General features: G+C 44.2%; 2 protein-coding genes across 3 annotated transcripts in view; both read right to left on the reverse strand.

Moving 5' to 3' along the window:
* Positions 1 to 11,936, reverse strand: part of LOC140119827 (uncharacterized) — a 76,452-nt gene extending 64,516 nt beyond the window's left edge. Inside the window, exons 1-4 of one of the 2 annotated variants that reach the window (XM_072139237.1) lie at positions 11,548 to 11,936; positions 11,367 to 11,434; positions 10,854 to 10,911; positions 7,180 to 10,069 (exon numbers count right to left, since the gene is read on the reverse strand). In XM_072139237.1, coding sequence (XP_071995338.1) covers positions 8,835 to 10,069; positions 10,854 to 10,911; positions 11,367 to 11,434; positions 11,548 to 11,632 — 1,446 coding nt within the window. In that variant the 5' untranslated portion in view covers positions 11,633 to 11,936 and the 3' untranslated portion in view covers positions 7,180 to 8,834. Of the gene's footprint in view, positions 1 to 7,179; positions 10,070 to 10,853; positions 10,912 to 11,366; positions 11,435 to 11,547 lie in introns of those variants that run through there. The other variant, XM_072139238.1, reaches the window with a different exon arrangement.
* Positions 11,937 to 12,018: 82 nt separating this feature from the next.
* Positions 12,019 to 22,334, reverse strand: LOC140119811 (uncharacterized). Its single transcript, XM_072139214.1, has 2 exons — positions 22,259 to 22,334; positions 12,019 to 17,910 (listed from the first exon to the last, which is right to left on the reverse strand). The coding sequence occupies exon 2, from the start codon at positions 15,522 to 15,524 to the stop codon at positions 13,716 to 13,718; it is 1,809 nt and encodes a 602-aa protein (XP_071995315.1). The 5' UTR covers positions 15,525 to 17,910; positions 22,259 to 22,334; the 3' UTR covers positions 12,019 to 13,715.
* Positions 22,335 to 26,097: the final 3,763 nt, after the last annotated feature.

The raw sequence follows: 26,097 nt of genomic DNA on the forward strand, positions 1-26,097 counted from the left end.
CTTCTGTTTTTCTAAAGAAATCAGGCGCGGATGGCGGACGGCGCTGGTCTTTACCGGCTCCTGGACAGGTGGGTTGTCTGTCCATGTCAGTTACCCATGCTCGGGCTTATACGTGATGTCATGCCCCAACACCAACACCCCCTCCCCCCGCCAGGAGGGGCTCTTCAATCCATTGTGACTTCGGCGCACGCTGACATTCTAATGCATGCGCCGGCACTATGATGTCGATTCCGATGTCTGACGTCACGATACCTGCGACGGACTGCATGGGAACACGGAGCCGATGCCGGAGACGTGATGGATTGACCTGGCGGGGGGGGGGGTGTCAGAAGGTGAGTACTTTTTGTTTTTTTTCTTACAGGCATTATATTAGGGCTGCAGGCTATATACTAGAGGGGCTGGCAGGCAATATACTAGAGGGAGACTATATACTAAAGGGGGCAGGCAGGCTATATACTGGGGTTGCTGTGACCAATGCATTTCCCACCCTCGCTTATACTCGAGTCAATAGGTATTTCCAGTTTTTTGTATTAAAATTAGGTGTCTCGGCTTATACAGGGGTCAGCTTATACTTGAGTATATACAGTAATTATAAGAAATCCATTTACAAAGACAACGTACACAGAAAAAGTCCACCAATGTCCAAATAACTAAATATACATGATGGATTAAAATAAGCCTGTATAGAAGGTCTAGTCCTCAGAACAATTCAAGGTATTTACAGGCGGTCCCCTACTTAAGAAAACTTGACTTACATACGACCCCTAGTTACAAACAGACCTCTGGATATTGGTAATTTATTGCACTTTAGCCCTAGGCTACAATAATCAGCTGTAACAATTATCACAGGTGTCTGTAATGAAGCTTTATTGTTAATATTCATTCTTATGACAACCCAACATTTTTAAAATTCAATTGTCGCAGAGACCAAAAAAGTTCTGGCTGGGATTACAATGATAAAATATACAGTTCCGACTTACATACAAATTCAACTTAAGGACAAACCTACAGACCCTATCTTGTATGTAACCCGGAGACTGCCTGTACTTACAAACAAGTACTGCACATTAGCCAAAGGAATAACTGGGGACACATACACAGGTCTACATACCCACAGACACCTGATGAAGCAAGGAGAAACATGTGTCGGGTGGTGTCCACCCTTGGTCTGTATATAACTGTATACGTGTTTTGTTATTCCTCTGGGTAATGTGCAACACTTGTTTGTAAGCAAATCCCTTGACTTGTTCTGAGGACTAGACCTTCCATATTTATTTATTGTCTATTTAGTTATTTGATAATTGGTGGACTTTTTCTGTGTATGTTGTCTCTCTTTCCACCTTCAAAAATCCATAACTTTTTTAAACTTTTTCCATGTACAGAGCTGTGTGACGGCTTATTTTGTGCACAACAAATTTTACTTCGCAGTAACTGGAAAAAAAATCCAAATGTGGTAAAATTGGCAAAAAACTTATTTGATTCACTTTCTTGTGTGCTTCATTTTTATGACGTTCACTGTGCCCTCCAAATAACACCTCTGCTTTATTCTTTGCTTCGGTACGATCACGGTGATACCACATTCACATAGGTTTTATTACATTTTTTAAAATGAAATGTGTACAAAAAAAGTTTCGCCATCTTCTGGCGCTAATGTGACGCTGTGTGAGGTCATTTTTTATGTAATGAGCTGATGTTTTAATTGCTACCATTATTATATCTGTGAGACATTTTGATCACTTTTTATTACATTTTTTATGTGATGTAAAATGACGGCCACCTGGAGGGTGGACAAGACTCCAGGGAGTCTAGAAAAGAAGATTCATATCCCCTTAAAAGTGAGACAAGACCTTCCTTGGTGGCTGAAGATGGAAAAGGAGTTCCACGGATCCAGCAACCCCTGATAACTATCCAGATGGATGCAGGCAAGTCAGGATGCAGTGTTTGCTTCCAGAACCATCTGGTTCAGGGTCAATGGCCACAAAGTATCGGAATCAAGTCTTCCTTTTATAGAGAATTACAAGAGGTATGGGAGACACTGAAATCAAACAAGACTCTTCTAAAAAATGCTCATCATACTATCGATACAACATCACTACAGTATAATATCTGAAGAGACGGGGGGGGGGGGGCACTCACACAGAAAATATTCTTGTGGGCGGAAAACAATTATTTCTCCCTCTCAGCTACTCATCTCCGGGGGATAGAGAACATAACAGCTGATTTTCTCAGCAGGAAGGCGCTCCTTCCAAACGAATGGTGCCTGAAATAAGAGATCTTCAACCAACTTATATCTCTATGGGGTCATCCTCTTATTTGCTACAAGGGAAAACATGAGGTGCAAACTTTTTTATTCTCTAGACACGAGAACTGTATCAGAGACTGGATGCCATCAGCCACTAGCCTATGCCTTTGCCCCAATTTCCCTGATTTCAAAGGTACTACGGAAGATCTATCTGGACAAGGCCAGAGTCATAGTAATCTGCCAGAACTGGAAGAAAAAGAACTGCTATCCTCTTCTGAGATCCATGGCTCTTTGGAATCCCATCTTTCTTCTTCCAGAGAAAGACCTACTATATCAAGGTCCCATTCTACATCAAAGACCAGATTATCTCAACTTGATGACATGGATCCTGAAAGGAAACTCCTGTTTCTTCCAAGGTTGTGAACATTTTACAGGCAAGTAGAAAACCTGTAACCTTTGCCATTTATCACAAAGTCTGTAAAAAATGTGTGTCTTTTTGTGGAAATAAAGCTCCATCACAAGATGATCCTAATATCTTTCAAGTGTTGGAATTCCTCCAGTCGGGACTAGAGAAGGGTCTTTCCGCATGTGCCTTAAATGTCCAAGTGTCGGCCTTAAGTGCTTTCCACTAATGGCTGTCTAATAGGTGGGTAAAAAGATTTATAACCGCCTCTTCTAGAATCCGACTTCAGGTCTTTAAGCACAATGTTAATGTCTTAACTAAATGGCCATTTTAACAAGTGGAAAGTTTCCACATCAGAAACCTGACTCTAAAGACAGTCTTTCTGGTGGCCATAACATCAGCCCGAAGACTAGGAGAGCTTCAATCCATTTCAATACAGGAACCTTATCTAAAAATTGTTGACTCTACCTTTCTTCCTAAGGTGTTCTTGAACTTAGGTCAGCCAGCTAGCCTGCACACTACGTCCCTGAGTCCACCACTAGGGCAGCGGATGAGCAGGATTTACATTTTTGCTCCACAATTTAGCTTACAGCTAAGTGGTCCTCCATTGCATGCCACTTTATGCCGGACTCGGTCCTAACTAAATCGGACGGCGAGTTCTTATTATATCCCTCTGAAGTGTCACAAGGACGAAACGCGTCAGGGAAGGTGGCGCTAGACAGGGGGCATGCGTGTTTAAGAATAAGGACTGTTGTGGACTGCCCTTGTAAGGGCGGGAGTTTGAGGGGTATTTACAGGGACAGTTTAGCCATATATGCCCCTGGTCGTCCAGCTCAACGCCCTCAAGTCGTCTGAAGCACGGTAGGATAAGACTGCCTGAGACAAAGGTGGTGTCATTTTCCTCGTTGACGATTATTATCAATGACTGTACACTTCCGCAGATTGAATTATTCGATTGAGATGTTTTATAATTCTTGTGCATCAATTTGATGCAGTTTTATATCCTCTCCTACCCCTACATGCTGTTTCTGTCTTGACTTGACGCAAGATGCACTGAAACATGGAGTGTGAATAATAATCTCTTTGTTCTTTTCAAGGGGGAAAAGGCATCCAAGATCACTATCGCAAGATGGCAATATTCAAATGCTACACTTTCCTGAATAAGCTGATTCCTTCAAACTTGAGAGCTCGTTGCACAAGAACTGGATCAAATATGCAGAGCAGCTACTTGGGCTTCACCAAACACTTTCTAAACTTACTTACACTTACTAAACATTATGGACTGGATCTTCCAAGAAATAAGGACTTGGCTTTCGGAAGGAAAGTTCTTCGATCAATTATACCACCCTAACTTATCATCTCAGTGGATAAGTCTCCAGGTCGCCGTCATGGGGGAAGTGGTGGAAATTCATATTTAGTTTCCACTAGTCTCTTAAAAAATTTTTTTCAGTTGTAATTTGTTGTGTGATGTAACATACTAAATAAATACAGTTTGCATCCTTTTCCGGTGTGGTTATTTGGTAGTCACGGGTGGAAGGATGCTGGGAGGGGACTTTAAACCTCTCTCATTCCCACAGAGGTGAAAAGGCATCCTGTAGGTGGCAGTCATGGTGGAGTAGTTAAAAACTGATTTACCGGTAGGTACTAAATCTGAATTTTGGGATGTGACAATACCTAACATATTTCTGATTTTTACTCTTAATTATTTTTTATATCCATTCTAGGAAAAGGCGGGTTTGTCAGGGTTCTGGGGTAATGGACCCGCTGTACCACCACGGAGCAGAGTCCAAGTGGCACCCGGTTTTCACCAGAGTCAGCCGCAAACCGTGGTCGGAGACAGGCAGCACAGGATTAACGTCAAGGGCAAAGCAGAAGGTCAGGGCAGGCAGCAAAGGAACGTAGTCAGGAACAAAACTGAGGTCACAATGGGAATTCACAAAACGAGCACTAGGCATAAGCAACAAGCTTTTTCTGAGGCACAAGGCACAAAGATCCGGCAGGGAACACAGGAAAGATCCAGGATTTAAACAGGAAGGGCAGGCAGCCAGCGCCAATTATTGTCCCTAGATCGTTGGTGGATCACGGGAAGGTAAGAGTCGGGGAGCAGAATCTTCCCCAACAACTTCCGAGGCACGAGAGAGAGCATCAGCCTTACATTTCGTCCTGCCGCGAAGAATGTTATCGGGAAGTTGAAGTGAAGAAGAGAGACCAATTAGCCTGTCCTGGATTGAGACGCTGGGCAGTTTGGAGGTACAGGAGGTTTTTATGATCAGTATAGATACTGACTGGATGACGAGTACCCTCAAGAAGATAATGCCATTCTTCCAAAGCAAGTTTAATGGCCAGAAGATCCTGATCACCAGTAGAGTAGTTCTTTTCTGCGGCTGAAAAGATCTTGGAGAAGAACCCACAGGTGATTGTCCCTTAGGTGCCTGAGATCTTGCCTGACATGGGCCTGATGGCACTCAATGTCCACGGAGAACACCAGGATATCGTCTATATAGATCACAACACTGATATAAAGTAGGTCTCTGAAAATGTTGTTGACAAACTCCTGGAACACTGATGGTGCTGAGTCCAAAGGGCATAACAAGGTACTCAAAGTGCCCATCTCGAGTACTGAAGGCGGTATTCCATTGATCAACTTAATGGATGCAAATGAGGTTATATGCCCCCGCAGATCCAACTTGGTGAAAACCTTGACACAGCTTAGATGATCAAACAGTTCAGTGATCAGGGGTAGTGGTTAGCAGTTTTTCATCATGATTTTGAGACTGCGGTAATCGATTCACAGACTGGGAGAACCATCCTTCTTAGCCACGAAGAAGAATCCCTCACTGCCAGGAGAAGAAGACTTGTGTATACAGCCCTCGGGCAGGTTCTCCTTCACACAGCCCGACAAGGCCGTGGTTTCGGGAACAGATAGGGGATACACTATCAGTCTATAGGGCAGTCATAGGATCAGTGTGGCAGCAGAGATTCCGCTTGCATTTCTGAAAAGACATCAGCAAATTCTTTGTATGAAGCTGGGGTACTCTCCAGTTGCTTGGTGGACACCGAAAGACAGAGATAGACACAGTATGCGGAACCTCCAAATAACGAGACTGGCACTCCGGTCCCCAGCAAAGAACCTCCCCCATCCACCAGTCAAGCACCCATGCATGGCGCTGCAACCACGGATAGAACCAACTGGTTTGAAGACGTGGACTGGGGCAGCACATAAAAAGACAGTCTTCCCTTGTGCAATGCACCGACTTGCAGAAACAGAGGCTCTGGGCGGCACCGGATCGGATCAGAGAGAACTTGGCCACTGATGGAGGAGATGAACTGAATGCAATGCTGATTTCAGTTCCTGGTGCACAGGATTCAGGCCAAAGGTTCCAGCCAGCACATGGTTACTTGCTAGTGTGTAAGGGGCCTAAAGCTTGAGGTGATGGTAAATCCTGTCTTGAAGGAGTAATTTATGACACAGACACCTGCTCTGTGATAGTCTCATGATTCTGCATCATGAAGACCAAGGAACGCACCAGGTATATCCGTGATAATGTTGTGGAACAGTTTAAAGCCGGATTTGGATACAAAAAGATTTCACAAACTTTAAACACCCCAAGGAGCTGAGTGCAAGTTTCATATTGAAATGGAAGGAGCATCAGACCGCTGCAAATCTACCGAGACCCGGCCGCCCACCTTCATCTCAAACAAGGAGAACACTCATCAGAGATGCAGCCAAGAGGCTCATGATCACTGTGGATGAACTGCAGAGATCTACAGCTGTGGTGGAAGAGTCTGTCCATAGGACAACAATCAGTCATACACTGCACAAATCTGACCTTTGTGGAAGAGGAGCAAGAAGAAGCCATTTCTTAAATATATCCATAAAAAGTTTCTTTTAATGTTTGCCACAAGACACCTGGGAGACACAATACATGTGGGAGAAGGTGCTCTGGTCAGATGAAACCAAAATCCAACTTTTTGGCCACAGTGTCAAATGATGTTTGGTGTAAACGCAACACAGCTCATCCCTCTGAACACACCACCCCCACTGTCACACATGGCAGGGGGCACCATCCCCACTATCACACATGATGGTGGCACCATCCCCACTGTCACACATGGCGGGGGCACCATCCCCACTGTCACACATGGTGGTGGCACCATCCCCACTGTCACACATGGCAGGGGGCACCATCCCCACTGTCACACATGGTGGTGGCACCATCCCCACTGTCACACATGGTGGGGGCACCATCCCCACTGTCACACATGGTGGGGGCACCATCCCCACTGTCACACATGGTGGGGGCACCATCCCCACTGTCACACATGGCGGAGGCACCATCCTCACTGTCCAATAAACTTCCTTCCACTTCACAATTGTGTCCCACTTGTTTCTACAACAACATTTTTTTCAATTTTATATCTTTATGTTTGAATCCTGAAATGTGGCACAAGGTAGAAAGGGGGCCAAATACTTTTGCAAGGCGCTGTATTAACATTGAGAGGACATCACCACACAGACAGACTGCTGTGAGCTTAAGTAACTTCTTGTTTATTAATTGTATTCATCATGGATGGTTTTATACATTTTTATACATAGTTTTATATATAATTTGCAGTGTAAGGATAGATGTATGGGATAAAAATGGGATAATTGGTGGCATTTATATACCACAAATACATACAATTGGATAACATATTTAAAAATACATTGGATAACATCTAAGCGTGATGAGGCAAGTGCAGTTCATATAAACTCCCTGCACGATGGTATAACTGTAAATTGTACACAAAGAGCGATACAACAAATGGTTTTCCAGACTGGATTATAACGGAAGTCTGAGTCTCTGTTATATATAAATATATGTAGAAAAGCATAAATAAAATATGGAGGCAGCAGAATACTTACTTTTTCATAAGAATCCTCAAATGTTAGCAGAAGACAATACACGTAGATATATTGACTGATATACGAGTATATATTCTGCATCTAATGGTAGTCACTGTACCCCGGATGTGTGGCCCTCCACAGTAATACCTCCTCACACCATTACTGACCCACTGCCACAGCAGTCATGCTGGAGGACGCTGCACAAAGCAGAACATTCTCCATGGAATCTCCAACTCTATCACATGTTGCACTTGGTCTTAGTGTGAGTGGCCTGTTGGAGGTAATTTTACAGGGAACTGGCACTACTCATCCTTGCACAAAGTAGGAGATAACAGTCCTGCTGCTTTGTTGCATGTCCCTGCTCCATGCTCTGCAAATTGTGCCACATCTATCCTTCCTGCCACAGCTTGCATTGATGCGCCATTCTGGCTGAGCTGCAGAAACTGCTGGGGGTTGTAGACACCACATTCTACCTCTAGAAGTGAGAGTGAGGACACAATGCAAAAGTGACCAATAAACAACAGCCAAAAAGGGATGAGAACAGAAAAATGGTCTGTGGTCACCACCTACAGAACTCCTTTACTGTTGTTGCCAACCTACCTATTGTCTGTTCCATTTGCACAACAGTAGACAAAACCAATTCACAATCAGAGTTTAATCATAACTGGGCAGGTTCATTTCACAACTTACCTGGAGTTACATTGGTTGTTTAATAGTTCCCTTTGTTTTTGAGCAGTGTATACAAGTCAATTTTCTCTCACAAGACCTTTGGTATGGTGACACTTTTCGAGGTAAATGATGGCCATTATTGCACACATAATTGAATGTTTCTGCTGCAGGAATCAGTTTACTCCGCTAAAATAGTTTCCTACAAATAGATATGAGGACTTGTTAGCATGATCTGATGGGCGGAGGAATCACTCCATCTAGGATTTAACACATGGATTCTTGCTTATCTGTATCAATGAAAAAGGGTAGACGGAAGGACAATAGATTAATCGGTAGACCCTGGCGCTGCTTCATTGACACCAAGACACAGGAGGATGACAATGACAGGAGATGTGTAACATGTAAAAGTCACCTAAGAAGTCACCTAAGAAGTGTGATGATATGTATATGTACTTAGGTCAGTTACCCAGAACAAGCCTTTACAGTGAGATCTTTGATGATTGCCCGACCATTTGCCCATGTAACTTTTGTAGCTTTTATTCAACATTTACGCTTCAGACTGTCATCCTAATGAAAATTATAAAGGAAATCCAGAAAAGATCTAAAAATTGTCATGTCCATAGTTAGAAATATTAACATGGCTTCTCTCCTGTGTGAATTCTCTGATGTTTAACAAAACTTGATTTACGAGTAAAACACTTTTCACATTTAGTGCATGAGAAGGGTATTTTCCTGGTGTGAGTTCTCTGATGATGTCTTAGAAGCTCCGATTTCTGAGAAAAACATTTTCCACATTCAGTACATGAAAATGGCTTCTCTCCTATGTGCATTTTCTCGTGTTCAACAAGATGAGATTTCCTGCTAAAACTTTTCCTACACTCAGTACACGAAAATGGCTTCTCCCCTATGTGAATTTTTTCGTGCTCAACAAGATGTGTTTTCCGGTTAAAAGATTTCCCACATTCAGTACATGAAAATGGCTTCTCTCCTGTGTGAATTCTCCGGTGTTTAAAAAGACTTGAATTATGGCTGAAACATTTACCACATTCATTACATACAAATGGCTTCTCCCCTGTGTGAGTTTTTTCATGTTCAACAAGATTTGATTTCTTGACAAAACATTTTCCACATTCAGGACATGAAAATGGCTTCTCTCCTGTGTGAATTTTCTCATGTTCAACAAGATGAGATTTCTGAGTAAAACATTTTTCACATTCGGGACATGAAAATGGTTTCTCCGATGTGTGAATTCTCTCATGGTTAACAAGATATAATCTATGACTAAAACATTTCCCACATTTCGTACATGAAAATGGCTTCGCTCCTGTGTGAGTTCTCTGGTGTTGAACAAGACTTGAGTTATCCCTATAACACTTTGCGCATTCAGTACATGAAAATGGTTTCTCCCCAGTATGAGCTCTCTGGTGTTGAACAAGACTTGAATTATTCCTGAAACATTTTCCACATTCTGAACATGAAAATGGCTTATTTCCTGTGTAAATTCTCTGGTGTTCAATAAGATGTGGTTTATGAGTAAAACATTTCCCACTTTCTGGACAAGAAAATGCCGTCTCTGCTGTGTGAATTTTCACATGTTTTTGGAGATTTGACTTCTGGGTATAGGCTTTTTTACATTTCGGACACGGAAACTGCCTCTTATCTCCATGATTTCCCTCCTCTGTGTGAGTTCTCTTATGTTCAATAAGGCTTGATTTCCTGGTAAAACTTTTCCCACATTCAGGACATGAAAACTGCCTCTTCTCTCCATGATTTCCCTCCTCTGTGGAAAGATGTGACTGATTATCTTCTACTTCACCACAAGGAGATGAGGGGGGACGTCCATGGGAACCTCTTGTACTTTCATCTCCTGGAAAATATAACCAAGAAATCAAACTTTTTCCAAATTACAAGCAGCAGTAAAGCGACATGTTGGTAACATAGTCATCTATAGATTGAAAAATCTATTTATATTAAGTGGAAATACAAACCATTGACATGTATTCCCATTAAAATCCAATTACTAAAGAAATCACAAAATCCTCTCCTTCTCAGATGCACAAGGTAAAAATGTTCCTGGATTGTTCCTTTGGTGACCGGGAGAAATGTTAAACATATGTTGACCATATTTCCAGCTGAATCTGCTTTCCTCCGATACCCAGATGGTAGGAGTAGTCCTCTCCCTTTTGCAGGGGGATCCCCATTCCTGGGCCATTAAACTTTCTTTAGGAGTGGAGAAATGGTCATCCCTGGTTCCAATTTTTTGGTCCTTAAAATCTATTTACTTTACACCGTATGGGTAACAGAGTCAGCTCCTCTGCAACCAGTTAGACACCAGGGTCCACGTACAATGGGTTAAACCCGAGAAATACACCTGGTCTTGCAAAGTTCTTCTGATGCAGCACCATAGAAATTCAATGATTCAGAAGAGCTGCCCGGAACCCTAAAACCCATACAGTGGTCACTAAAGGCTTATAAAACTATTTTTATGTACAAATTTGGATATTGATATGGATTGATCTGACTGACTGGAGGAGGAGACCAGAGACAGATGAGCCGGTGTCTATGTCATCTCCATGTCCTCCCCTGGATGTGACCTCTCCCTGCAATGTATAAGGGAAGAATAACCCACAAGATACATGAAAGGCTCTTACCCTCCTCTGTCACTGATGAGGGGATTTCCTCTCCGCTCCTCTTTCCACCACAACTTTCCTGGAAAGATCCAACATGAAGGACATGAGAAAACAAGGAAAAGTCTCCAGAGATTCTCTTATATCCAAGTGATGGACAGAAACCTCCAGAACCAGGAACTAAGGGGAATAATCTCCTGCAGGAGGAGACGGGATCCACATTCATCCCAATATTTTACACATCAGCATCAATGTTCCGGTTATATTACTGCATAACCCGATGTGACCCGATCCTGAGGTGGAGACTCATGGACACCAGGGACAAGATTATTCACTTCTCCTGCTCTGGACTGTAAGTAACACGTCACAGGTTTACTTTACTACAACCTTTAATAAAACTAGTAACCATTTAGTAAGGACAGACAGCAACCAACATCATCATTCCATAGATGCTCGACCCCACTACTGCTGGTTAGTTAGTAGAACATTCATTACATCAACCTATAGAGGATTTACAGGAATCCCAGCTCCATTTACCTGATGATCCAGTGGGACATTTAGCTTTAGTTCACATCTCTCTGGTGGATTTCTCTGACTGGATCCATCTATAGGAAATATACACAGTGACTGATACATTGTCTATATGTGATGATGAGATGATGGAGGAGGTGACCTCACACCTGCTCTGTCCTCTATAATCAGGAAGGTCTCCTCTTACCTGGTGATGTGAGGGGCTGGTGGTCCTCCATCATGATGTCCTTGTACTGGTCCTTGTGTCCTTCTATATACTCCCACTCCTCCATGGAGAAATAGACAGTGACGTCCTGACACCTTATAGGAACCTGACACCCACAATGACACAGTCATCACCCAGACCCCTCCCTTGTGTTATTGTACAATGTCCCAGCATTCCCGGCAGCGCTCACCTCTCCGCTCAGCAGCTCAGTGATCCTGGAGGTAAGTTCTAGGATCTTCTGCTCATGTATCAGTGAATGAGGTGGAGGCTGGGTGATGGGGCTCTGGGTCCATCCTCCTGACACACGGGGGGTCACACACTCACCAGACGACTTCTTCACTACTGTGTAATCCTGTGTATGGGGAGACACTGATCACTACATAGATCCTAAGAATCCTTCACCTCTCCAGTCATTTCCCGCTGTTATTCCTAGAGATAAGAGCCGTGTCCTGGGAGACTCTCACCTCTCCGGTTATCAAGGAGATCATCTCCAGGGTGAGCTCCAGGATCCTGGCCGCCATCTGCTCTCTGTCCTTCTCCCGGATCCCTGGTGGATCATTGATGGAAAGGATCATCTTGAGGAGAAACCTCTGGGAGTCCTGGATCTATAGAACCTGAGGAAACATGAGAAGAACTAAGAGCAAACTCTATATGAAGCAATTGTGTCCATGACATGTGTGATGTGACAGATGGGGATTCTCCAGGACGGCTCCGAGCATTCAATGGAGAAGATGTCACTGAAGACTGAAGTGATGAGTAATGACTAATATGGCTAATATGATATGTTTCTTATAAAGGTCACATTGGCTCTTGAGTACTGGTCGCTATAGTTGAGGATCCAGAATATCCAAAATATGGAATTAGACTTACCGGTAATTCGGTTTCCACTAGTGACCATGACGGCCCCCACCTGGAGGATGCTCCTATATCCTGTAGGGACAGGAAGTTGCAAGAGATTAAAAGCTCCTCCCTAGCACCCAACACCAGTGTCTACCAAAGTACCACCCGGAAGGATGCAAGTGCAAAAAAAAATACATAGAACCATCTCCAAGAAGGAAGGAAGGGAGGGAAATAATGGGGGGCCGTCATGGTCACTAGTGGAAACCGAATTACCGGTAAGTCTAATTCCATATTTCCACCACGTTCCATGATGGCCCCCACCTGGAGACTTACCAAATTACCCCATTATTTGGGAGGGACCACCGCCTGCAGGATTTTCCTGCCGAACGCCAGGTCTTCCTGGGAGGCAATATCCAAGCGGTAGTGCTTTGCAAAGGTCGAGGAACTTGACCACGTTGCTGCCCGGCATATCTGGTCCAGAGATGCACCCCTTTTCTCGGCCCACGAGGTTGCCATGGCCCTAGTGGAATGGGCTTTAATGTCCCCCGGAAGGGAAGTGTTTGCGGTTTTGTAGCAGAGAGAGATGGTGGATTTTATCCATCTGGCTAAGGTCGCTTTTGAGGCTTTCAACCCTCTATTCTTTCCCCCAAAGTTGATTAATAAATTTGAATCTTTACACCACTCTTTTGTGGCTTCTACGTAAAAGAGAACACATCTCCTAACATCTAAAGTCTGCCACTTTTTTCACGTTCAGATTTAGGATTTGAACAAAAAGAGGGAAGAAAAATTTCCAGTCTACGGTGGAAATCAGACACAACTTTGGGGAGGAAGAGGGGATCTAGTTTGAGAACTATCTCGTCGTCTAAAATTCTTAGAAAGGGTTCCCTGCGCGAGAGGGCATGAATTTCGCCCAATCTGCGAGATGTGGTAATAGCAATTAGGAAGACCGTTTTAAACGTGAGGATTTTCATATTTACAAGAGGCTCAAAGGGAGGCTCTGTGAGGATATTTAGGATCTGTGATCTGCTAAGGGGAAATCAAAATATATACTTAAGGCCGAAATTTGGACTCTAAGGGTACTTGGTTTAAGGCCAAGAGAAAATCCTGCTTGTAAGAAATCTAAGATTTGACCTAAGTTTGGATTTTCTGGAGAAGGGGGATAGTCTCCGCACCAAGTACAGAATTTCTTCCAGATTTTGGCATAAATAGCATTAGTCACTGGTTTCCTGCTTGCTTGAATAGTGCTGATCACTTCGGTAGAAAGGCCTTTGGTCATTAGGTATGCCCTCTCAGGATCCAGGCCGTCAGTTTTAGATGTCGTACGTCTTGACAGTACAGTGGACGTACAGTGGACCCTGTAGAAGAAGATCCTGACGATAAGGTAGATGAACAGGATTAGCTATAGCTAGTTCCTGAATGACCGGGAACCAACTTCTTTTTGGCCAGTATGGAGCAATAAGAACCATTAATACCTGCTCTGTTCTCAATCTCTGTAAGATCCTGGGAATCAGGGTTATGGGAGGAAAGGCATAGACTAACCCTGACCCCCATGAATGACTGAAGGCATCTAGCCCTGTAGGAGAGCCCCTAGGGTCTAAGGAGAAGTATTTAGAGGACTTATTATTTAGGTGGGTCGCAAAAAGATCTAAGGTTGGAGTCCCCCAGATATAACAGATTTCCCTGAAGGTTTCCAGGTTTAGCAACCATTCATGTAGATCTAATTTAACCCGGCTTAAGAAGTCTGCTTCTATATTTTCTGTACCCTTGAGATGGATAGCTGAGAGGGATAGAAGATATGTTTCCGCCCACCTAAAAATCTGATGTGATAAAACTGTCAAAGTTTTTGACTTTGTGCCCCCTTGTCTGCGCAGATAAGCTACTGTAGTTGTGTTATCAGAAAGGATTCTTACATGTTGATTTCTTATGTGTAAGTGGATCTGTTTGAAGGTTTCTAGGACTGCCTTTAACTCTCGGAAGTTTGAGGACCTAGAGCGAGTCTGGCTGTCCCATTGACCTTGAAGATAGTGGCCTGCTAACACAGCCCCCCAACCTGTCAGGCTTGCATCTGTTCGTATTGTCAAGACCGGGGTTGGATTCCACCAAACTCCTTTCTCTCTGGGATTCTTCCACCATGATAAGGAATGTTTGACTAAAAGGGGAATTTTTACCTTGTGGTCTAGATGTAGAGGGTTTTTGTCCCAGACACGGATTGTCCAAGCCTGCATAGTCCTTGTGTGGTTCTGAGCCCATGCCACGCACTGGACACAGGAAGTCAGAAGACCCAGAAGACTCAGAGCCGCTCGAATGCTGCACGAATCCTTTCTCTGGAAGAGACTCACATTTTCCTTTATTTTTTGGATCTTTTCTTTCGGTAGGAAAGAACTTTGTTTCACTGAATCTAGTTTCACCCCTAGAAACTTTTTTACTTTCTCTGGTTTTAATTCTGATTTTTTCTCGTTTATGTCCCAGCCTAAGTCCTGGAGGAGACCTATGACTACCTGAAGGTGTGTTTTTAGTTCTAATTCGGTTTTGGCAACTAGAAGTAGGTCGTCTAGGTAAGGTACTATAACTATGCCCCTCAACCTAAGTTGGGCAACTACCTCTACCATAATTTTTGTGAAAATACGAGGGGCCGAAGAGATCCCAAATGGTAAGGCCTTGAATTGATAATGAAGTATTTTTCCCCCCGGGGAACGAACTGTGAATCTGAGATATTTTTGGTGATCCTGTGATAGTATGCGTCTTTTAGATCTATTATACATAAAAAGTGATTTTGACCTATTAGGGGGGTTGCTGACTTTATCGATTCCATTTTGAAGTGTTTGTATTTGATAAACCTGTTTAATTTCTTCAGGTTTATAATTAGTCGGTAAGACCCATTGGTTTTTTTTACTAAGAATAGAGGGGAATAAAATCCTTCCCCTTTTTCTATCTCCCGGACTGGAACAATCACATCCATCTGAAGTAACTGTTGGATGTTGGTCCAGAGATGGAGAGTTTGGTTTTTTGAAAGTTTTGGTGGGTTTTGAAAATGTTGTGGGGGAATATGGAGAAATTCTACCCTGTAACCTGAGTGGATGGTCTGGAGTATCCAGGGGTTTGGGCAGATTTTTTCCCATTCCAACCTGAAATAGGAAAGTCTCCCCCCCACCTGCAAGTCATTGTTTTCTCTGTTTGTGGTCGGGGTTAGAGAAAAACCTGCGACCTGCCCCTCCTTTTGCGTAGCTCCATCTCCCCGTTTTCCCTTTGCCCCTAAAGGGAGTTTTCTCTTCTCTGGAAGTACGAAAGGGAAAGGAGGGTTTTTTAGGGGGAAGTCTATTTACCGGAAACCCCTTCTTTCTGTCTGCAGCTTGGAGTCTAATTCGCTACCAAACAAAAATTCGCCCTGGAAGGGTATACCACAAAGCATAGACTTAGATTTTGTATCACCACCCCACTGTTTTAACCAGAGAGATCTCCGGACAGAATTGGTTAAGGCCGCCTCTTTGGCCGAAAACCTTAGAGCCTCCGCCGAAGCATCCGCTAGAAATGCTGTGGCAGATTTGAGGAGGGGTAAAGACTCTATAATGGATTCTCTTGAGGTCTTATTTTCAAGTTGGGATTCTTATTCTGATAACCAGAAATATAAAGTCCTGGCGACAGAAGTGGAGGCAATGTTGGTCTTAATATTTAATGAAGACGTCTCCCAAGCCCTCTTTAGCAAGGCATCAGATTTACGATCAAGGAGGTCTTTTAATTGGGCACTATCTTCAAATGGGAGATCCGTTTTTTTAACTACCTTAGCGACCTGGATGTCAACTTTAGGTATTTCGTCCCACAATGCATTATCCTCAAATTGTAATCTGTTTCGGAATTCTCTAGGAACCGAAATCCTTTTCTCTGGTTCATTCCATTCTGCTAACACTAAATCTTTTAATGTGTCAACTACTGGAAAAAAAACTTTTCTTTCTATATTTTAGCCCCCCATAGAGGTCATTCAGAACTGAAGTAGGTTCTGACACATCTTCTATTTCTAATGTGTTTCTCAGGGCTTTTAATAGGTTGTCTAGGTCTTCGGACGAAAATAAGTATTTTGTGTGCCCCTGATCCTTGAAATGTACTCCCTCTAAGTCTTCTTCCAGTCTTTCATTCATAGAACCGGAAGGAAAATCTGAATCCTGATCAGAAGAGGACGAATGAATATATCTAGGTTTTTTCCTAGGTGGTTCGGGTAAGTGAGCAGCAATAGAGGAGGATACCTCCTCTTTTATTGCGGATCTAATTTCATCCATTAATGACGATCTTTCCTCCTTCAGAATTTTAGATAGACAGTCTGGACATAGACTCTTTCTATAATTCCCAGACAATTTAGAATTACATAGGGCACATGTTTTAGAGGGTTTTTTAAGGGGTTTATCTCTGTTCTTTCTCCTTAGGTTCTTTTTGCTCTTTTCCCTAAGAGTAGCATACATGATAACAGTCAATAGACAGGTATGAAATGTATGAGTGAGAGAGAGAAGCGGTCAGCACAGGGCTTGTACTTACGGGTACCAGGACCTGGAACAAGTTGGATGCGTCATCAGCCATGTTGCTGGAAGCACCAGAGCCACCCGAGATAGGTTTCACCAGGGACGCTATATGTGAGATCTGGCGTGTCTGGAGAGGCTCTTCCCTCCTCCCCCTTCTAGTCCTCCAGAGCCGGGCCTTCGGGGCCGCCCCTGATGACGTGCCCGGCGCCCTGGTGACGTAACTACTGGAAGTAGCGTCATCCCCGATGACGCGACCCGACTTCCGGTACGTGGCTAATCCGGAACCGTGCACCTGAGCCGCGCGCGCGCCACCATAATGACAACCTGCCTTTCTGCCAGAACCCTCCACCTGCCGAGGACCGACGCCCGGACTCGAACGCCGGTCCCCGAACAGAAGAAAAGGCTCCAGCTGGCAGGTATCACCCTTCTGCTGCTTGCCCCCCCCCGTATACGGCCCAGCATTAGTCTCCCGGGACCGCTGGATGGGCCGGATGGCGCGGGGAGGAGGTGTTTCCTTGTTCCCCTCCACTCGGTTGTGGAGGCGGAACTATTAGCAAAAAGATAAAAAAGTAAAAAGGTAAAAAAAATAAAAGTTAAAAAATTTTAAAAAATCTCTTGTGTCTCCATAAGGAGACTCTCTTGCATCCTATATCCCGTAGGGACAGGAAGACACTTTTAATCTCTTGCAACTTCCTGTCCCTACAGGATATAGGAGCAGGTGGGGGCCGTCATGGAACATGGTGGAAAAATGTAATTTTATAAAATAAACATATTTTTTTAATTGTTCTCAAAATTCTCCAATTATCAACATCTATACATCCCTCTCATTATACCGTCCCTTTTTAATGACATAATGACGATATCGGTCACTGCCTTCCCGGGGGGGATCTTCCTGACACGTCTCCTTGTCCTGCTGGATCATTCCCCAGTGATTGGCAGGACTTCTGAATATTTCCTTGGAATCCTAGATCCCTCGACCTTCCACTGATCCAGACATCTGCGGGAAGCAATTGAGTGTGTGGCGGTAGATCCAGTGACTAAGTTTTGGATGCTCTGCAGCTGTGCCACATGGTAATGATCCCTCCTGTATTTACTTCAACATAATACCAATAAAAAAGTACAACCCAAGGGGCGAATTGACTAGTTACAGAGCACATGGCATTCTAAGGTAATATATAACTTATCTTTTTTTTCTGTAGAAACGATTTTTCATTGAAAAACTGTTTGCCAGTGTATGTACAATGTTCTATGGGGACTGGAGGTGCTAAAAATGGGTCTTTTGGTGACAGGTTCCCTTTAAAAAATTCCATAGCGGTTTAGTTTCCAAAATGTGGTCACTCTTTGGGGGTTTCTACAGCTCTGTTATTTCATGTGATATGAAAATGTGACATAGCCCTGGAGAGAACACAAAAAAAAATAGAACAAAGGGCGGCGCCTCGTGTGATGACGTCAACAAAAAGTTGACTCGCCTAATTCCACTTGGCAAGGAACAGAATTAAACCCGATCCGGGGGATTGTGTCCAGATGGTGATGGTTGTTTGTGCAGCTCCCAGAGCTCCAAGTCCGGTAGCTCCAATAGAGGGAACGGTGTAGTACAGTATAAAGGTAAAGAAAAAAATGAGTGGCAGAAGAAACGGATTCTCCTCAAACCTGTACACTTTATACAGAACTAACTTTATTAGTTTGTTAAAATGTATAAATTATATAAAATCTATTAAATACAAAATAAAAGAATCATGCAATAAATAATTAATTATGCATATGGGTATTTGTCCTTTATCAGACATAAATGAGGACAAATGGTATACAAGTATAAGCACTGGATACATAAGCCCAGATAGTGGAAAGTGGGTGGGGCTTGTACAGTGCACCAATCACAGAAAGGGTCCCTTGATGGGATAGAATACATACAGCTGTTTGCATAAAAGTATAGTGGACGATACACTTACAGTAGCCATGTTCCCTCGCTAAAATATCAATATATTGTCTATATGTCAGGCAGTTCTTGGCCTCATGTGTATATTTAGTTCCTCACCATTCCCTACTGCCTTTTACCCCCATAGGGTTAGAATATGGCATAGTGTCCGCTATCCACCTAATGCCTCGATTAGAAATACATTGATGCGCTGTATCAGCTCACATACAGCCGGCCTTCTGATTATGCCGCTATACGCATGCGCCGGCTCTTCGCATTGTTCAGGATGGCTGTGAAGCTCTGTGCATGCGCCCACAAACAGCTCCACCCTCCAATGTGCACATGCGCGGCGTTCGTACTGGCGAGCACACACACTGCTGGAACATCTACTGTAAGTGTCATCCACTATACTTTTGTATTTATTCTATCCCATCAAGGTACAAGCCCCACCTACTCTCCACTATCCGTTATATATCCAGTGCTTATACTTGTATACCATTTGTCCTCATTCAAGTCTGATGAAGGGTTTATCCCAAAACGCGTTACTTTTGGACAACCACCCATATGCATCATTTATAATTCATTGCATGATCAATTCCTTTATTTTGTGTTAATTGATTTTATAGAATTTATATATTTTAACAAACTATTACATTTAGCTCTGTATACTGGTGTGAGGAGAATCCGTTTTTGCTGACACTTCACTGTACCAGGTTGTTAGTGCCCCAGGATAGCCCCCATTTTTTGCGTTACCTTTATACATAGCCCTGAAATCTGTTCCAGGAACATTTGCCCTCTAATTTGCAGCCCTAATGGAGTTTATAAGCACTTGTGGGGTATTTGTGCATTTTGAAGGACATATGCCATCAGTAAATCTGCCCTTGCTCGTTATGTCTTCTAGAGGATGGAACCATATCTAATCTATTCTAAAACCCAGAAATCTTCTGAAAGTAAGTTTATAAATGTATGCAAATGAGGCAGCTATTAATGTATGCACGCCCTACACTGTACATTACAGCCTGGTCTCACCCGTCGATCACACAGATATCGGAGACGTAGGATGGAGAACCTCCAGCTCATCTCTTCTTTAAGTTGGTTAATAAAAATCTGGGGTCCAGAAAAATTGTCCCTCATAGGAGTGTAATATCTGTGGTGTTAAAATGCTCCGTACACCCAATGATAGGGGTTTCCATAATAGGGTAATGTGTGGGGGGTTTCAGCTACTCTGGTACCTCAGAAAGTCTTCAAATGTGTCAGGGCACCTGAAAAGAAGTCCATCAAAATCTGCTTTCCAAAACCTCAACGGCGCCCCTTCCCTTCTATGTCCTGTTATAGGCTCATGCAGGGGTATACAGACACATGGGGGTACTGCCAAATTCCACAGAAACAGCTCAAAACTGGGAAGACTTTTATCCGGCATGAGAGTGTAGTGTATTAATTTTTGTAAAAGAACTTACAGTCTATGAGGAGGAGGGGGTGACACAAGAGCTTACAGTCTATGAGGAGGAGGGGGTGACACAAGAGCTTACAGTCTATGAGGAGGAGGGGGTGACACAAGAGCTTACAGTCTATGAGGAGGAGGGGGTGACACAAGAGCTTACAGTCTATGAGGAGGAGGGGGTGACACAAGAGCTTACAGTCTATGAGGAGGAGGGGGTGACACAAGAGCTTACAGTCTATGAGGAGGAGGGGGTGACACAAGAGCTTACAGTCTATGAGGAGGAGGGGGTGACACAAGAGCTTACAGTCTATGAGGAGGAGGGGGTGACACAAGAGCTTACAGTCTATGAGGAGGAGGGGGTGACACAAGAGCTTACAGTCTATGAGGAGGAGGGGGTGACACAAGAGCTTACAGTCTATGAGGAGGAGGGGGTGACACAAGAGCTTACAGTCTATGAGGATGAGGGGGTGACACAAGAGCTTACAGTCTATGAGGATGAGGGGGTGACACAAGAGCTTACAGTCTATGAGGATGAGGGGGTGACACAAGAGCTTACAGTCTATGAGGATGAGGGGGTGACACAAGAGCTTACAGTCTATGAGGATGAGGGGGTGACACAAGAGCTTACAGTCTATGAGGATGAGGGGGTGACACAAGAGCTTACAGTCTATGAGGATGAGGGGGTGACACAAGAGCTTACAGTCTATGAGGATGAGGGGTGACACAAGAGCTTACAGTCTATGAGGATGAGGGGGTGACACAAGAGCTTACAGTCTATGAGGATGAGGGGGTGACACAAGAGCTTACAGTCTATGAGGATGAGGGGGTGACACAAGAGCTTACAGTCTATGAGGATGAGGGGGTGACACAAGAGCTTACAGTCTATGAGGATGAGGGGGTGACAAGAGCTTACAGTCTATGAGGATGAGGGGTGACACAAGAGCTTACAGTCTATGAGGATGAGGATATGACACAAGAGCTTACAGTCTATGAGGATGAGGGAGTGACACAAGAGGTTACAGACTATGAGAATGAGGGGGTGACACAAGAGCTTACAGTCTATGGGGATGAGGGGGTGACACAAGAGCTTACAGTCTATGAGGATGAGGATATGACACAAGAGCTTACAGTCTATGAGGATGAGGGGGTGACATAAGAGCTTACAGCCTATGAGGATGAGGGGGTGACACAAGAGCTTACAGTCTATGAGGATGAGGGGGTGACACAAGAGCTTACAGTCTATGAGGATGAGGGGGTGACACAAGAGCTTACAGTCTATGAGGATGAGGGGGTGACACAAGAGCTTACAGTCTATGAGGATGAGGGGGTGACACAAGAGCTTACAGTCTATAAAGATGAAGCGGTATAAGATATTGTAAAATGGTCCAGTCATTCATTGTAGGGAACAGTATAAAATAATTTCATAAATATAAAGTTCTGCTGCTTCAACCAGCCATCATCTTATATAAAGTCCAAGGTGACAGTGACTGCAGAGAAGCCTGGAGCTTGGTATATATCTGCTGTTTGCCAGATAACAGATGGGAGATAGGACACAGGATGGATTAGTAAAGGGAGAGCTGACATTTCATGCAGTTAGTAAGTGTGATAGATCTGCCTAAAGAGATGGGTTTAAGAACACGTTTGAAGCTTTGGAGGGTGTTAAACTTTTCTCCAGCTTCCCAGAGCATTGCATGGAATATAAAATACTGACACAAGGAAGTACAAGTGTCCTGCACATAACAATCCCTGTCACACAGCTCTGCACAGGAGGAGGTGGACAAAAATGTGCGTGCGCTCCTGAAGCATGGTGGGAGTTGTAGTACCTCCATATAGTGTGTGTGTGTGCTCCTGGAGCATGGTGGGAGTTGTAGTACCTCCATATAGTGTGTGTGTGTGCTCCTGGAGCATGGTGGGAGTTGTAGTCCCTCCATATAGTGTGTGTGCTCCTGGAGCATGCTGGGAGTTGTAGTCCCTCCTCTGGTCACTTACCTCTTCTCTCCTCAGTGCAGGACACTCTCTATGTCACACATCTCCTCCTTGTCACTATCCACTGGTCATGTGACCCGGGCGTGTGATGTCACTGCAGGGGAGGGGCCTAACGCTCACTATCCACTGGTCATGTGACCCGGGATGTGTGATGTCACTGAAGGGGCGGGGCATCTTCCTATGGGACATTATATACACATAGAGGCCTGTGATGGGACATTATACACACATAGAGGCCTGTGGTGGGACATTATATACACATAGAGGCCTGTGGTGGGACATTATATACACATAGAGACCTGTGGTGGGACATTATACACACATAGAGGCCTGTGGTGGGACATTATATACACATAGAGGCCTGTGGTGGGACATTATACACACATAGAGGCCTGTGGTGGGGACATTATATACACATAGAGGCCTGTGGTGGGACATTATATACACATAGAGGCCTGTGGTGGGACATTATACACACATAGAGGCCTGTGGTGGGACATTATACACACATAGAGGCCTGTGGTGGGACATTATACACACATAGAGGCCTGTGGTGGGACATTATACACACATAGAGGCCTGTGGTGGGACATTATATACACATAGAGGCCTGTGGTGGGACATTATATACACATAGAGGCCTGTGGTGGGACATTATATACACATAGAGGCCTGTGGTGGGACATTATATACACATAGAGGCCTGTGGTGGGACATTATATACACATAGAGGCCTGTGGTGGGACATTATACACATAGAGGTCTGTGGTGGGACATTATATACACATAGAGGTCTGTGGTGGGACATTATATACACATAGAGGCCTGTGGTGGGACATTATATACACATAGAGGCCTGTGGTGGGACATTATATACACATAGAGGCCTGTGGTGGGACATTATACACATAGAGGCCTGTGGTGGGACATTATACACATAGAGGCCTGTGGTGGGACATTATACACATAGAGGCCTGTGGTGGGGACATTATACACACATAGAGGCCTGTGGTGGGGACATTATACACACATAGAGGCCTGTGGTGGGGACATTATACACACATAGAGGCCTGTGGTGGGGACATTATACACACATAGAGGTCTGTGGTGGGACATTATATACACATAGAGGCCTGTGGTGGGACATTATATACACATAGAGGCCTGTGGTGGGACATTATATACACATAGAGGCCTGTGGTGGGACATTATATACACATAGAGGCCTGTGGTGGGACATTATATACACATAGAGGCCTGTGGTGGGACATTATATACACATAGAGACCTGTGGTGGGACATTATATACACATAGAGGCCTGTGGTGGGACATTATATACACATAGAGGCCTGTGGTGGGACATTATACACATAGAGGCCTGTGGTGGGACATTATACACATAGAGGCCTGTGGTGGGACATTATATACACATAGAGGTCTGTGGTGGGACATTATACACACATAGAGGCCTGTGGTGGGACATTATACACATAGAGGCCTGTGGTGGGACATTATACACACATAGAGGTCTGTGGTGGGACATTATACACACATAGAGGTCTGTGGTGGGACATTATATACACATAGAGGCCTGTGGTGGGACATTATACACATAGAGGCCTGTGGTGGGACATTATATACAAATAGAGGCCTGTGGTGGGACATTATACACACATAGAGGCCTGTGGTGGGACATTATATACACATAGAGGCCTGTGGTGGGACATTATATACACATAGAGACCTGTGGTGGGACATTATACACATAGAGGCCTGTGGTGGGACATTATACACATAGAGGCCTGTGGTGGGACATTATACACACATAGAGGCCTGTGGTGGGACATTATATACACATAGAGGCCTGTGGTGGGGACATTATATACACATAGAGGCCTGTGGTGGGACATTATATACACAAAGAGGCCTGTGGTGGGACATTATATACACATAGAGGCCTGTGGTGGGACATTATACACACATAGAGGCCTGTGGTGGGACATTATACACACATAGAGGCCTGTGTTGGGACATTATATACACATAGAGGCCTGTGGTGGGACATTATACACACATAGAGGCCTGTGGTGGGACATTATACACACATAGAGGCCTGTGGTGGGACATTATATACACATAGAGGCCTGTGGTGGGACATTATATATACATAGAGGCCTGTGGTGGGACATTATATACACATAGAGGCCTGTGGTGGGACATTATACACACATAGAGGCCTGTGGTGGGACATTATACACACATAGAGGCCTGTGGTGGGACATTATATACACATAGAGGCCTGTGGTGGGGACATTATACACACATAGAGGCCTGTGGTGGGACATTATACACACAGAGGCCTGTGGTGGGACATTATATACACATAGAGGCCTGTGGTGGGACATTATACACACATAGAGGCCTGTGGTGGGACATTATACACACAGAGGCCTGTGGTGGGACATTATATACACATAGAGGCCTGTGGTGGGGACATTATACACACATAGAGGCCTGTGGTGGGACATTATACACATAGAGGCCTGTGGTGGGACATTATACACAGAGGCCTGTGGTGGGGACATTACACACACAGAGGCCTGGGGTGGGACATTATACACACAGAGGCCTGTGGTGGGACATTATACACATAGAGGCCTGTGGTGGGACATTATACACACAGAGGCCTGTGGTGGGACATTATACACATAGAGGCCTGTGGTGGGGACATTATACACACATAGAGGCCTGTGGTGGGACATTATACACATAGAGGCCTGTGGTGGGACATTATACACATAGAGGCCTGGGGTGGGACATTATACACACAGAGGCCTGTGGTGGTACATTATATACAAATAGAGGCCTGTGGTGGGACATTATACACATAGAGGCCTGGGGTGGGACATTATACACACAGAGGCCTGTGGTGGTACATTATATACAAATAGAGGCCTGTGGTGGGACATTATACACACAATGAGCAGTGATGGCGAACCTTTTGAAGACAGAGTGCCCAAAGTACAACCAAAAGCCACTGATATGTTGCAAAGTGCCAACATGACAATGTAAGCAGTAACTTATTGATCCCTGCTGTATCAGGTTCTAATCATATTGGTGTCCTGAGTTCCCCAATAGAAAGATGATGGAGAACTTGGATTCAGGGCCCCCTGAAGAGGAACAATCTTTAGTGACTGAGAGTATGGATCACACTATTATCTCGATCATCCCACCGCTTGCCACCAATGTGAAGGAATCCGCGATGTTCTGGACCCCTGAAGGGTACGCAAGGTCACTCAGTTATCTTTTTGTAGACACTCCCAGAATGCACGGGTTCTGAGAGGCGCAGGAAGTGATTTAAAGTTGTCCACACAACTTCCGGATATGGCACAACCATAAATCAAAGCTATAAATCATGGCTATAAGATCCCTCTCACTAGCCTCAGTCAGACAGAACATTATCAGCCTTATGCTGCCACCAGTTCTCCTTTAATATAAGCCCGGTCCGTAACGGGATTATATAGGGTGAGGAACCAACCCGGTAGCATGTATATGAGCGAAACTCGGACGTAAGATTCGTGATCGAGATAAAAGAGCAACACAGGCTAAATTTATATATTTCATTGCCCTAAGGGCGCACTAAACAATACAGTACACACAATAGATACAGGCAGTCCCCAGGTTACCTACAAGATAAGGTCTGTAGGTTTGTTCTTAAGTTGAGTTTGTATGTAAGTCGGAACCATATACTTTATTATTGTAACCCCAGTCAAAATTTTTTTGGTCTCTGTGACAATTGGATTTTAAAAGTGTTGGGTTGTCATAAGAACCAGGATTAACA

The sequence above is a fragment of the Engystomops pustulosus genome, chromosome 2, assembly GCF_040894005.1.
Source record: "Engystomops pustulosus chromosome 2, aEngPut4.maternal, whole genome shotgun sequence".
Taxonomy (NCBI): domain Eukaryota; kingdom Metazoa; phylum Chordata; class Amphibia; order Anura; family Leptodactylidae; genus Engystomops; species Engystomops pustulosus.

Bases quoted from the DNA above. Each gene is read 5' to 3' on its own strand.
- LOC140119811 (XM_072139214.1), bottom strand. From the start codon at position 15,524: ATGGGAAAAAATCTGCCCAAACCCCTGGATACTCCAGACCATCCACTC.